The sequence below is a fragment of the Nicotiana attenuata genome, chromosome 6 (assembly GCF_001879085.1).
Source record: "Nicotiana attenuata strain UT chromosome 6, NIATTr2, whole genome shotgun sequence".
Classification (NCBI taxonomy): Eukaryota; Viridiplantae; Streptophyta; class Magnoliopsida; order Solanales; family Solanaceae; genus Nicotiana; species Nicotiana attenuata.
This window is the reverse complement of record NC_031994.1, coordinates 1,005,686-1,018,361: the sequence shown is the minus strand read 5'-3', so window position 1 is coordinate 1,018,361 and position 12,676 is coordinate 1,005,686. Positions and strand designations below refer to the sequence as shown.

The 12,676-nt window shown below is 35.8% G+C and overlaps 1 protein-coding gene across 1 annotated transcript; it reads right to left on the bottom strand.

The window, feature by feature from the left end:
• On the bottom strand, positions 5,975 to 11,880 carry LOC109226452 (anthranilate synthase beta subunit 1, chloroplastic-like). The gene is made up of 7 exons (XM_019391203.1): positions 11,446 to 11,880; positions 10,952 to 11,022; positions 10,111 to 10,148; positions 9,903 to 10,013; positions 9,071 to 9,170; positions 6,395 to 6,530; positions 5,975 to 6,199 (listed from the first exon to the last, which is right to left on the bottom strand). Exons 1-7 carry the CDS (start codon positions 11,740 to 11,742, stop codon positions 6,092 to 6,094), a joined length of 861 nt encoding a protein of 286 aa, XP_019246748.1. The 5' UTR covers positions 11,743 to 11,880; the 3' UTR covers positions 5,975 to 6,091.

The following is a 12,676-nucleotide window of genomic DNA, read 5'->3' as shown; positions in this document are numbered from 1 at the left end:
AGAATAACTTTTGTTTTGAGAAACTAATTCTGTGTTTACAGCGGAGAAGACAAAACTGGTATGCAGATTATATGTTTGAGTGAATGCTTAACTGAATTTGTAGTAAAATTGGTGTTTAAGAGAAGAGAAATTAGGAGCGAGTGTTACTGAGAGAAAAAAATGCACAGAAGAGATTGAGAGAGAAGCACACATAGCCAGCCACTTCTGTACAGAGAGAAGCGAGGGTTTAGGAAGAAAAGAGATGGAAGAAAGGGTAAAAATGTCTTTTCAAAATAATTTTAATAGAGTAGTGGCTATTTTTGCTTAGCATTAGAATTGGTGGATATAAAATAAACACCACCTTATTTAGTGGCTACCACACGCCCTTTTTACTCAAAAGTATGTGATTAATTTTTTAATATAATTTATTCGAATGGGATAACGCCCTTGTCAAAAATGATAAAAAGCATTATGAAAACAAAAATAGAAAATGAGAAAAGTATCAAGAGAATGTTATAGATTATTGCAGCAAACAGTTCCACAATTTTCAAACAAAAATAATGGGGTAGGGATGGCAAAAAGTAAAGAGAATATAGCTGTTTTTTCACACCAATAAAATATTTTAGTCAACTCTTAGAACTTATAAAGTTATAATAACTTAATATATTTTCTAAAACAAAAGGTTATTTACATGAAAGGCTATACATGAAGTAAATTAAATAAGATATTTAGTAGGTTCAAATCCGAGCGCGGCAAAAATATTATGATTTTTTCTTATTGTCTAAGTTTTTATGGACAGAGTTATTCGGTATTTTGTGCAAGTGGGAGATAATAATATCTATTGGAATTAATCGAGGTGCACAAAGTTGACCCGAACATCACTGTTATAGAAAAAAATTAGAGTGTATGCGAATATCCACCACTTGTTATTGTCACGACCCAATTCCCATACCCGATCGTGATGGCGCCTCTCGTGAAGACAAGGCCAGCCAACTAACCCAATCCTTTCACTAACAATTATTAAACATAAATGAATAGAAGATACAACTTAATAGCATTAGAAACTGTTAATTACTACCCGACCGGGGTGTCACAAGTCACGAGCATCTAAAGGAACCTGATTTAACTACAGGGCCAATATTATACAAAAATGAATTTCTGGAAAAACAAAAGACAACATCCGGTGCCGCGAACGCTGGCGGTCACCTCGCTCAGCTACAATAACAATACCTTCAATCCGCTAATAACCCGCTACCGGGTGAACGATACCTGCAACTGCACGTGAGGTGCAGGGAGTAAAGTGAGTACTTGCAACTCAGTGGTAATAAGAGTAAATAATAACTGAGAGACAAGAAATCACGTAAGAGCACTCCATCATGCTATATAGGACAGTACAACCCTTGAGAAAACAGTAAAAATCGTGAAAAATCCTTTAGAAAATATCTGGCTCAGTTTAAAAACCTCTTTTGAAAATATCCTTTTCCAACAGTCAAGCAAACGAATGCGTAATCAGATAGTGCAAGTCCGCACATAAGTCAGCCCCTCGGCCACAGCACTCCACTAACAATTAACACCAGGGCGTCTAGTAAACAGTGCAAGAAGTAGCTTGAATGCCATTGAAATGAGAGTGCTGAATGTCATGACACGTATTACAAACAGGAACCAATGCATGAATGCAATGCAATGCATATGACCGCTGCGGCGCGCAGCCCGATCCATTTGGGTACCCGCGCTCACTATGGGGGTTCAGACTCCGAAGGGGCTCCTACAGCCCAAGCGCAATATCATCATAGCATCGCTGCGGCGTGCATCCCGATCCATCCTCAGTCCAGAACATGCAAATGAGCCACTCAGGCAATGTCAAGTTATAGCTTTTAACTCAAAACATCAGAAAAATGCAATTTAAGTCTTTAAACTTTAGCAATATGACTGCACATTTCAAAACAGGGTTTAACTCAGGACTGAAATCATTTAATATGCTAAGTGTCATGAAAACAGTGATAATAATCCCTAAAGGATTCAAATAATCGGCACGAAGCCCAAAACATGGCAATCAACCCAAATCACGATAGCATCAAGTAGGTTTCAGTCAATTACGCAGTAAAATCAACAACCGGGACGGACCAAGTCACAATCCCCAACGGTGCTCTACCCCACGCTCATACCTGGCGTGCAAGTCACCACAATACAGAACTATGATGTGCAAATCCGGGGTTTCAAACCCTCAGGATATCATTTACAAGTATTACTCACTTCGAACCGGTGAAATCCCTAGCTCGCGACGCCTTTGCCCCTCGAATCGGCCTCCACGCGCGTCGAATCTAACCAAAATCAGAGCGAATACATCACAACATGCTAAGGGAACAATACCCAATCGAAAACAATCGAAAATTAGCAAGAACCTCGAAACTAGCAAAACCCGAGCCCCGGGCCCGCTTCTCGAAAAATTACGAAATTTACATTACCGGATTCCTCGTCTCGCCACGAGTCCATACATATAAAATTCACCAAAACCGGAGTTCGTTTGACCCTCCAAATTCCATTTTTACATCCTAATTTCTCAAACCCTAACTTACCCCATTTTTACCCTTTAATTCCTTGGGTTTTCAGTGTTAATTCATGTTTATACACAATAACAACATAATCTAAGCCCAAGAATCCATACCTGATGATAGCCCTCGAAACCCTCTTCGAAAAACGCCCAAAATCTCCTTAGTCCAAAGTCCAAAATGTTGTTCTTTCAAAAATTCGCGAAGATGATTAATTTCACTTAACTGCCATGCATTTCGCTTCTGCAGATCCAGTACCGCTTTTGCGGCTTCCGCTTATGCGGTCAACGTCCGCTTTTGCGGACCTTTCACTTAAGGCAACCTTCCGCTTCTGCGGTCCCCAATCGTATCTGCGGGACCGCTTAAGCGATCCAATGCTCTGCTTCTGCGGGACCTGACCAGGGTTCCGAATTCCGCTCCTGCGAGGTCTAGCTCGCTTCTGCGAGGCCGCCTATGCGGTCCTCCTTCCGCTACTGCGGAATCTGGAAAGGGCCAAGACTTCCGCTTCTGCGCATCTTCCAATCGCTTCAGCGAGACCGCACCTGCGGTCCCATAACCGCAGGTGCGAAACCAACAGATACCAGCAAGGTTGAACCTGCAATTAACTCCAAAAACCTTCCGTTTAACCACCCGAATTCACCCCGAGGCCCCCGGGACCTCAACCAAAAACACTAACACATCCTAATACCTTATTCAAACTTGTTCCAATCCTCAAACACTTCAAACAACGCTAAAGCCATCAAATCACATCGGATTCAAGCCTAAGTTTCTTAAAAACTTCCGAATTACGCATTCGATCAAAAACCCGACCAAAACACCTCCGAATGACCTGAAATTTTGCACACATATCCAAAATCGCCTAACGAAGCTACAGCAACTCTCGAAATTCCATTCCGACCCTCGGATCAAAATCTCACCTATCAACTGGAATTCGCCAAAATACTAACTTCGCCAATTCAAGCCTAATTCTACACCGGACCTCCAAAATAAATTCCGATCGCACCCCTAAGTCACAAATCATTTCCCGAAGCTAACCGAATCACCGGAAATCACATCCGAGCCTTCTAACTCATAAGTCAACGTCCGGTTGACTTTTCCAACTTAAGCCTTCTTAAAAGAGACTAAGTGTCTCATTTCTTATCAAAACCAATCCGAATCAACTCTAACTCACCACATACCGGTAATGAAACATGAAGAAGTAATAAATGAGGAAAACGGGGCAGTAATACCTGATACGATGGGTCGGGTCGTCACAGTTATACATTTTTTCGATTATTTTTTTAAAGCGATTGTACAGTGTCATTTTTCCTAATGATAATCCATCAATATCGCTTAAATTAGATATATACGTATGGTGTTTGTAGCTGTATTATCCCCTTTTCATATCACAAATAAATATATTATTTGTTTTTCGGTAATGTATTTAATTTGGTTAAGCAGCCTTAGACCAGACATTGAGTAGGTAGTAGGAGATGAACCTTTAGTTTATTGATTGTTTAATTTTTTGGTGATTATTAACCAAGAAAAGAAATTTAGGATTTGGTTTCTGCCTAAAAGTAGATAACATACAGGTTGGCCAATCATATTTGGAATAAGTGCACTCACGTCTGATTTTATTTATCTGATTTTTTAATACATTGTTATCACCAATCGAACTGAATTAGGTTTAACAAAAAGTAGTTCTTTCTCTTTTGGTATAAATAAAGGAATATAATTGTTGTACAAATTCCAACGGGGTTGGAAAATTTCGTCCTGGGTTGTTTATAATGCTAAAAATTATGGTTTTCCAGCAGAAATAGCTTTTAAGCCAAGACATAATAAGTTGGAGTTGTCCAACTTATTACTTTTGGCTTATTTTAAGCAGTTTTTAACTTATTTTAAACACTTTTTAACTTTGCCAAACATTAAAAAAAAACTTTAAAAAACTTAAAAGCTGATTTAACCAGCTTAAATGCCAATCCAAACACCTTCTTAATCGAATTTCAATTTCAATAGGCTTGTATATTCTTGGTATATGCAATTGTGATGTCAAAAGACAAAAAGAAAATCCAAGTCTTGAGTTAATCAAGCCAGTCAGCACATATATAAAGATCGTTATTAGAAATAAAGGGCAGGCCGGTGCACGCAGGGTCCGGGGAAAGGCCGCACTCAAGGGGTGTGATGCAGACAGTCTACCTTAATACAAGTATTAGTGGCTGCTTCCACGGCTCGAACCCGTTATTAGAAAGCACAATGCAAATTAAATCTATTTCCACGACGAGAAGATGATTACAAGCATTGATAACTTAGAGTCTGTTTGGAAAACCATCTTGTAATTGGAATTGGTGTAATTACTAGGGTAGTAATTACACAGTTGTGTAATTACGATAGCTTGTTTGTTTGTCATAGTGTAATTACAGTGTAATTACAAGTTTACTGTTTGGTTGCACAAGTGTAATTACATAGTTAGATTAAATTTTAAATTAAATAATTATCAAAACTAAAAATTAGTATAATAAATATATACCTATAAGATTTTATAAGTATAAATGATAATATTTTTGGTATTTAAGATGTATATTTTTTCGTGAATATACATTAATTAATAATCATATATTTATAACTAATATTTTTAAAATAATTTATATATATATTTTAAATTAATAATATTTAGTTTAAATACTTACAAAAACTAAAAAAAATATACGCATTGTAAGAATATCATGGAATTCATGTTTGATAAAATAAATTAATATTTATAAATATAGTGTCATAACATTATTCAAATGTTTGACAAAACTAATCTACCAATTCTAACTAAAAAATGAACAACATGCAATGTGATTCAATACTACAAAACAAATAAATTGGAACCATGAATATAAAAAAATTAAATAGTTTAACTTGTGTCAAATTCCAACATAATAATAGTAAGTCCCACTGCAACTTAAGATAGGAAACATGATAAGTTTATAACCACGTTTAACAACAAAGTTCCACTTTAATTGCATCACTCATTATATGACAAGTTTATTAATGACTCATTATTTCTAATATTAGCAGGGGTAGTTTCAAAAAATAGAATAATAAAATAAATAAAAATAAAATACAAGCAATTACATGGAATCACAAGAAGTAAAGATAGAGAAATAAAAGATAAATAATGTTCAAAGAAAATATATTTTAAAATTTCAAAAGAAATTAAAAAGTAAAAATAAAATTAAAAAATAAAAATAATAAAAATAAAAAGTTATAAAGAAAATAAATTAAAATAAAAACAAAAAGGAAAGAAACTAAAAAGCAACCTTGTAATTACATAGTGTAATTACCACCAATTCTCACCTCACCCTTGAGAATTGGAGAGTGTAATTACACCCCTCCAATTACCCCCAATTCCATGCTGACCAAGTAATTACTTGGCCAAACAAACATGCCAAACTATGTAATTACACCCAATTACACCCAAATCCAATTCCAAGGTGGCTTTCCAAACATGCTCTTATAAATTACCTTTCCTAGTTACAACATAGAAAAAGGTGTTGGTTACTGAGGAAATATCACAATATTGTACAAGTAAACATGGTCTAGTCTTGAGATTTTTCTTCTTCCTTCCTCTCAATCAATTTGACAAAATTACGAACTATTGTCTTGCCTTCAGTTGTGATGATGCTTTCAGGATGGAATTGCACCCCCTATATTAAACAAGCAAGACGAAAACAATCGACCAAATTTAAACATACACGTTACTTCCTTTATTAATTCACATCACCATATAACATTTTCAAAATGTAAAGACTCTTCACCAAGTCAAATAGATAGCATAGAGCAACAAATCCATAGCAGAATGATAACAGCTCTAATTTGTTCATAAAGGATGAAATTTTTACCTGTAGATGTCGATAAACTTTGTGACGAGCAGCCATAATAAGACCATCTTCTGTCCATGCAGTTATCTCAAGAGCGTCTTTGGGGAAAGTATCCTTGTCTATTACAAGACTGTGGTATCTACCAGCTGTGAATGGGCTGAAATGAGATAGGTAATATCAAGATTTCAGCATAAATCAGACAAAGTTCCACTTATTTTAAGATAATATAAGTGGCACTGATATTACAAGGATTTGTTTGACTGACATAAGGTAGAATTTAAGTTAACCTCAACCAATTAAGTGGGTGGACAGGAAAAATGCGCGATAGAGAAATTCTGTAAAAATGCTTGATATGTAAGATAAGATCCCACAAATCAAAACTAGAGCTCATCGGAAGGCTTGTTGGAAAACACCAGAATATCGAACCATGAACGAAGAAAGGCACGAGAGAAAAGCATATTGGCTAGTGATTGTGAGGCCCCAATTCTTGACTGGACAGGACACCAAAGGCCTCTGCCCTTCAATTGTTTGGATACATAGAGAGGGAAGGCAGAGCTTTTGGTTTTTTCATGAAGAGATGAAGTCAAGATAGAAGTTTCCAAAAGAGGTAGTTTGACATAGTAGAGTTCAATCCTGAGTCTTGAAGTATCTGCAAAGTTCTCTCTTTGCTTGAGTTGTATAGGTAAAGAATAAAAATTATATTTGAATGTGTTGGCACACAAAGTGATAACAAAGCGACAAAACAACTGGTATGCTAAAATACGAAGAAAGCAAAATTTGTCTTGCTGCAAAAGTTTTTCCTTTAATGTAAGATAGGGGACAGACAATGACAGCCATTTGAGAGACAGATTAAAGACCACCTTATAAACAATCAGGAAATCTTCTTTGTCCCTCCACTACCTGCGTATTTGTTATTCACTCACCCTTTCCATTACCAAAATGTTTCAAGAAAGAAAGTCAGAGTGAAAAAGAAAGGATGACAAGAGAGTGATTCTACTGTCCGGAGAAATGCATTATTGGTCTCTTGGGTGAAATGCACAGACAAGCATGAAGAAATATGACGGTGTTACTCCACAGAAAAGGACTCCACCACTGAGTTCTCCCAAAGTATATATGGATAAGACAGTGTATTCTTAAAGAGGTTTTCTGGAGTTGAGTCAAAGAGAGATCACTATGAACTTAAGGCAGTCAAATTTGTTGAAGATATAGTGGGTTTCTTGAAGGTAGCAAATCGTGAAATGGAAAAAACAACTCAGCCACAAAAGGACAGACAGCACAGAGGTTGAAGTTACTGCGACTGTACATGGTAATGAAGAGGAGGAGACCATGTTAAAAAGCTGCGAGTAAAGTTACTAGTTCCAAGGAAGTGGATGAGGAAGAAGTTGAAGGTTCTGAAGAGCAGCTGCAGAGGGTTCAAGCTCTTGTTAAGAAGGATCCTGATCAAGAGAACCAGAGACCATCAACCTTGAAGCATTGGTTGATGAGATTTCAAGTATTGCGCAGTTTGCTCATTCAAGCAACAAAGTTGAGCAAGCAGAAGCTAACTACAAGGTTGAGCAGGTCAAGAGAATCTCACAGGAAAGCAACAACAACAACACACCCAGTGGAATCCCACAAGTGGAATCTGGGGAGGGTAGTATGTACGCAGATCTTACCCCTACCTCGTAGAGGTAGAGAGGCTGTTTCTGAAGAATCTCACAGGAAGGCATTGAAGAAGAATTAACGGAGACAGAAATAAAAGGAGCTGAAGAAAGTAACTGGAGTTTGGAAAATTGTGACACAGACTTTGAAACCAGCAGCTTTGACATTGAAATAGAGTCAGAGGAATAAGTCAAGGAAATTGGACCGAATAACGCAATTATCATTTAAGTTTTTGCAGCTTTAGTACTTTTGTGGTTATCATCTATGTTTCAAGAGAACAAAGAGGTTATATTGAATCTCCTCCGGTGGGCACACTTCCCATTATTGCTAGTGTTGAAGGAGAACTCTTAGAGAGGCAAACCGAAACTTATGAGGTTTCATCTTCACACGAATCATTGGATGGTCGATCAGAAAAGTTTAGCAAAAGTATTTCCAATTCCACCTGAAGAATTTTAGACTTGAGACACTCAGGCCACTACTGCACCATGTTCAAGTAGAGCACCTTAAGATAACACCTGCTATTGGATCCATTGCACAAGCTTGATTGTTGCTGGTCCAAAGAAAGAAGCACCGAATCCAAAGGCAAAAGATCACAAGCCCATTCTGCTTTACCACTTGCTCAGCCAATCATTCTGGAACAGATTCTCTATTGTATGGAAGCTTTTCAGCTTAAAGGAAGGTCTCAAAGGAAATGCAGGGGAAGAAAGATGGACAAGAGGTCAAGAATGCGGTGTTAACAACCCCAAGTTAGGCAATCAAGTCGATTTCGAGGACGTTTGTTATGCCCCTTGAATATCTACTGTACAAGTTTTCATTGGTCTAGTGGAAACAGCATCTCGGTTGTTTCATAGTCTTTGGTCTTCTTCAGATCAAATTGCAGGGTGATGTAGCTCGTTATCAATTGCAAAGGAAACTAATTGTAACTTGTAGGAACTTATGATCTTAACTTTCAATGGAGAAATTCACTTATCTTGATTATAAAAAATAATCAGAAAGACCAAACTGCAATTTGTTATGACATTTGTCTAATCAATTATCAAATTAAGGAGAGCTTACTTTGATAGCCCAGCAAATAAGCCGTCTTCCCCACCTTCATTATAATACACAGGGGAGCTTTTCCCATGCATAACACCATATGGAGCACGAACAATTTTACCTGCAAAGGAACAAATTCACATGAAAGAGGATTAGGGAATAGGGAAGTGAAAAACACACAATTGACTACTTGAATAACAATAACGAAGAAAGTAGAGATAATACTCCGAGAAGATTGTTATACTCAAAACTTTAAATACTTTTTCAACCGTTCTTTTGAACTGTCACCAGTTCTCCTCAAAGCATTATAGTTTTCTACTAGTACGCTATGTTTCTCTGCTCTAACCAATCAGCAGAACAGAAAATTTAAGCTCCGAACAGTACTCATTTAGGACACTATAGGACTAATTTCAGTCTTATCAAAACAAATGACACTAACTTTGCAAATATGGTACATATCTAATAGTAATTTTTATGTATTACCGTTCTGTACAGCATATACAATTCGTGTGACTATAAACTTTCTTGGATCAAATGTTGGTGAAGATCGTGATTTCGATATTGGAAAGGGATAACGAACTCTTTTTTTTTTTTTTATAACGGTGGTGATCGGGCCAGCTTGTGCACATCTTGATCATTCCACCAGGTACCTGCTATCTCCCACCAGCACAAGTACGGGGTAACTCAACCCACCAAGGTATAGGCAAATAGGGAAGAAATCACCTAATGTTTTAAGGGCCTCTGTAAACCTAATTTTTTTTCTCTTTATCACAATAGAATAGAAACAAACTATCCATCAGATAGGCCAATTATTGAAACAACAAAAAAACTCCAAATAAATTCAATAACACACCTCCAAAAGCCTCTCCAATGCATTGCAAACCCATGCAAACACCAAATAACGGTACAGTTGGTCCAAGCTCCAGTACAGTTTGCAATGATATCCCTGAATCTTGAGGTGCACCTAATCCCAATAAAATTAGATCAGAAGTACCGATCTTTCCATAAGTTCCAGGAAAAGAAAAACAATAACTTGATATTTTTGGGTAAATTCTTCTTACCAGGTCCAGGCGATATTAGTATTCCCCTTGGATTTTTCCTGCAAAAAATAAAGCAAAACCACATGGTATCAACTCAATTGATTTCAAGGAGTAAAAACGCTCATTCTTTGCCAGGTCTGAAGAAAAACATAAAATCCTCTTAAAATTTTGGTAGACCACCTGATTCTCTTTTCAATTAAACGTACTTCCTAGTCCTTTTCTCATTATAATTTACCAATTTCAAATAAGCATCTTGTTGCCAAAGCAGTTCCCCTGTAGATCAGGGGGACGGGGAACCTGATGAAATAAGCCAGAAATAATTAATCATTTGACTGAAGAAACCTATACTGCATATGCATCTCATTCAGAGAAACTTAGCAATTCAATTTTCTTTTTGTCTTCTTATCTATCCTGTTAATCATGCGCACACAAGTATGTACCCACAAAATTCTAGCTCAAATGCATTGATAATTATGCAGTTATCATTCAGACCTACAATTTCCAATACGCCAAATGTGAAGCTCAAAATTTCAATTCTGCGACTAACTCTGTCTCTGCCATTACATTTATATAATTTGGATGTGATCATGGAAGTGGATCCAGAACAGACAAAGACCAATCAAAATTAGATAATGCAGATGCAGCCTTAATCTAACAATTAACTAGTTAAGGTAGAACCGCTGAAACCAAAGGTCCCAAATTTGAATTTAATGGATTTAAGCCTTACTTAAAGGTTGGTGAGCCCCATACCAGCATTGCAAGTTAACTTCCACTTGGTAAAGTGTAAATATTGTAACTATACTACAACAGCTTGACCAAAACCGGAAAAAGAAAAAAAAGCAGTAGTAACTTTGTGTATTACTTTTTCAGTTCGTCCACGGTAAGCTCGTCGTTTCGATAAACCTCGAAATTGCATCCAAGCTCTCCCATATACTTCAAAAAAAAAACAAGTTAATAAACACCAAAATAATAATTAGCCTCAGTATTCCAAAATCAATATAAAGCTACAATTATAATATACTTCAAAATTAGCAACAATAAAGAGAAAGGCAAAATTAAGAAAACTAAGATAATACTTAACTCTTTTCTTTACTTTTTAAACTAAGATAATAACTCAACATATTTCAATGTTCTAAGATCAGTTCAAACAAAAGATCAGTTTATTCTCAAGCTTCAAATACTTCGAAATTAAGATAAACTAAGTTAAAAAGTCTGTACATTTCTCAATTTTCAAATATCAATTCTTTTCTCAAGCTTCATTATAGCTTAAATTTAAAATTACACGAATAAAGCATAATCATTCATTCATATTCAAAAATAAATTCTCGATTCAAATTTGAAAAAGTTCAACATTACCTGACAAAGATTATAAGTGAAGCTATCGTAATTATCAATAACAATAATTGGACTCTTAGTCCGTTTATTAGTATCCGATAATTCAACACAAGTAGCGGAACTATTCTGCGATATAGCAAACGCCGTCCTTTTGAGCAATTTTTCACTTCTGATTCTGAGAGCAGAGCCTCCGGAGCTGGAGAGAATTGGAAAAGCTAGAGTCTTTTGGTGAGGATGAGGTGAGAGAGATGTGTTTTTGGCGTTGATTTGAATGACGGAAGATTGTGAAGAGGAAGGAGGGACGATAATGCTGGCCATGAGAGATTGTTGAGATGCGTAAAACGTTGTCGTTTGAGGCTGTGACCTGACGCCGGAGATATACAGCGGCGGCGGCGGCGGCGGTGGAGGTGAAAGGATAGAAGACAATTGTGTTTATTAGCGGCAGGTGTTTTATTAATAATCGAAAAGGTCAAAATTACCACTATGGTAAAAAATACCATGTCATAGACAATAATATGGGGGTTTTGACACAGTTACCCACAAAAACAAAATTATTTACCTTTGTCTACCCATTTGTATTTCTACCCATAAACTAATTATATTTCCTACCCATAGTAGGTTTTGTGGGGATTTTTCTCTTTATTCTCCAATTTTTTTTTTTATTTTTATGCTTCTTTTCTTTTCTTTTTTTTTTCTCCTTTTCTTTTTTCTCGTTTTCTACTTATTTTTTTCTTTTTCCTATTCTAATTTCATTTAACTTCTTTTTTTTATATTCCTTTTCTCTTCATAGATCATATACTATTTTCCACTATTTTTTATTATTCTTTTTTTTTATATATATTATTACTAGAGAAAAATCAAATTGTGTACCAATTAAATGTAGCTAATACAACCAAAAAAATATTAACTAACATTTGATACCAGTATAATATATAGTTATACCAACAGGGTATACAATTGTACGTAAAGAGTTAAAAAAAAGTTTAATTCAATTATTAAACTAAAATAATATCAATTGTCAATAAAAAAATTAAAAATTCTAAAAGGATCTAATTGTAAGAGTATACCGTTACATTATATAGCATACTATAATTTTATTTTATTTTTGCATTTCACTTTGCTGCTCACGCTAGGTAAAAGCTTAAAACAAATTAAAAGGGAAAAGGCAAGTGAATTTACGGGTAATAAGTATACTATTATAGTATATTGTATACTTTTACAGCATATTGTTACAATATCTTGCATATTATTA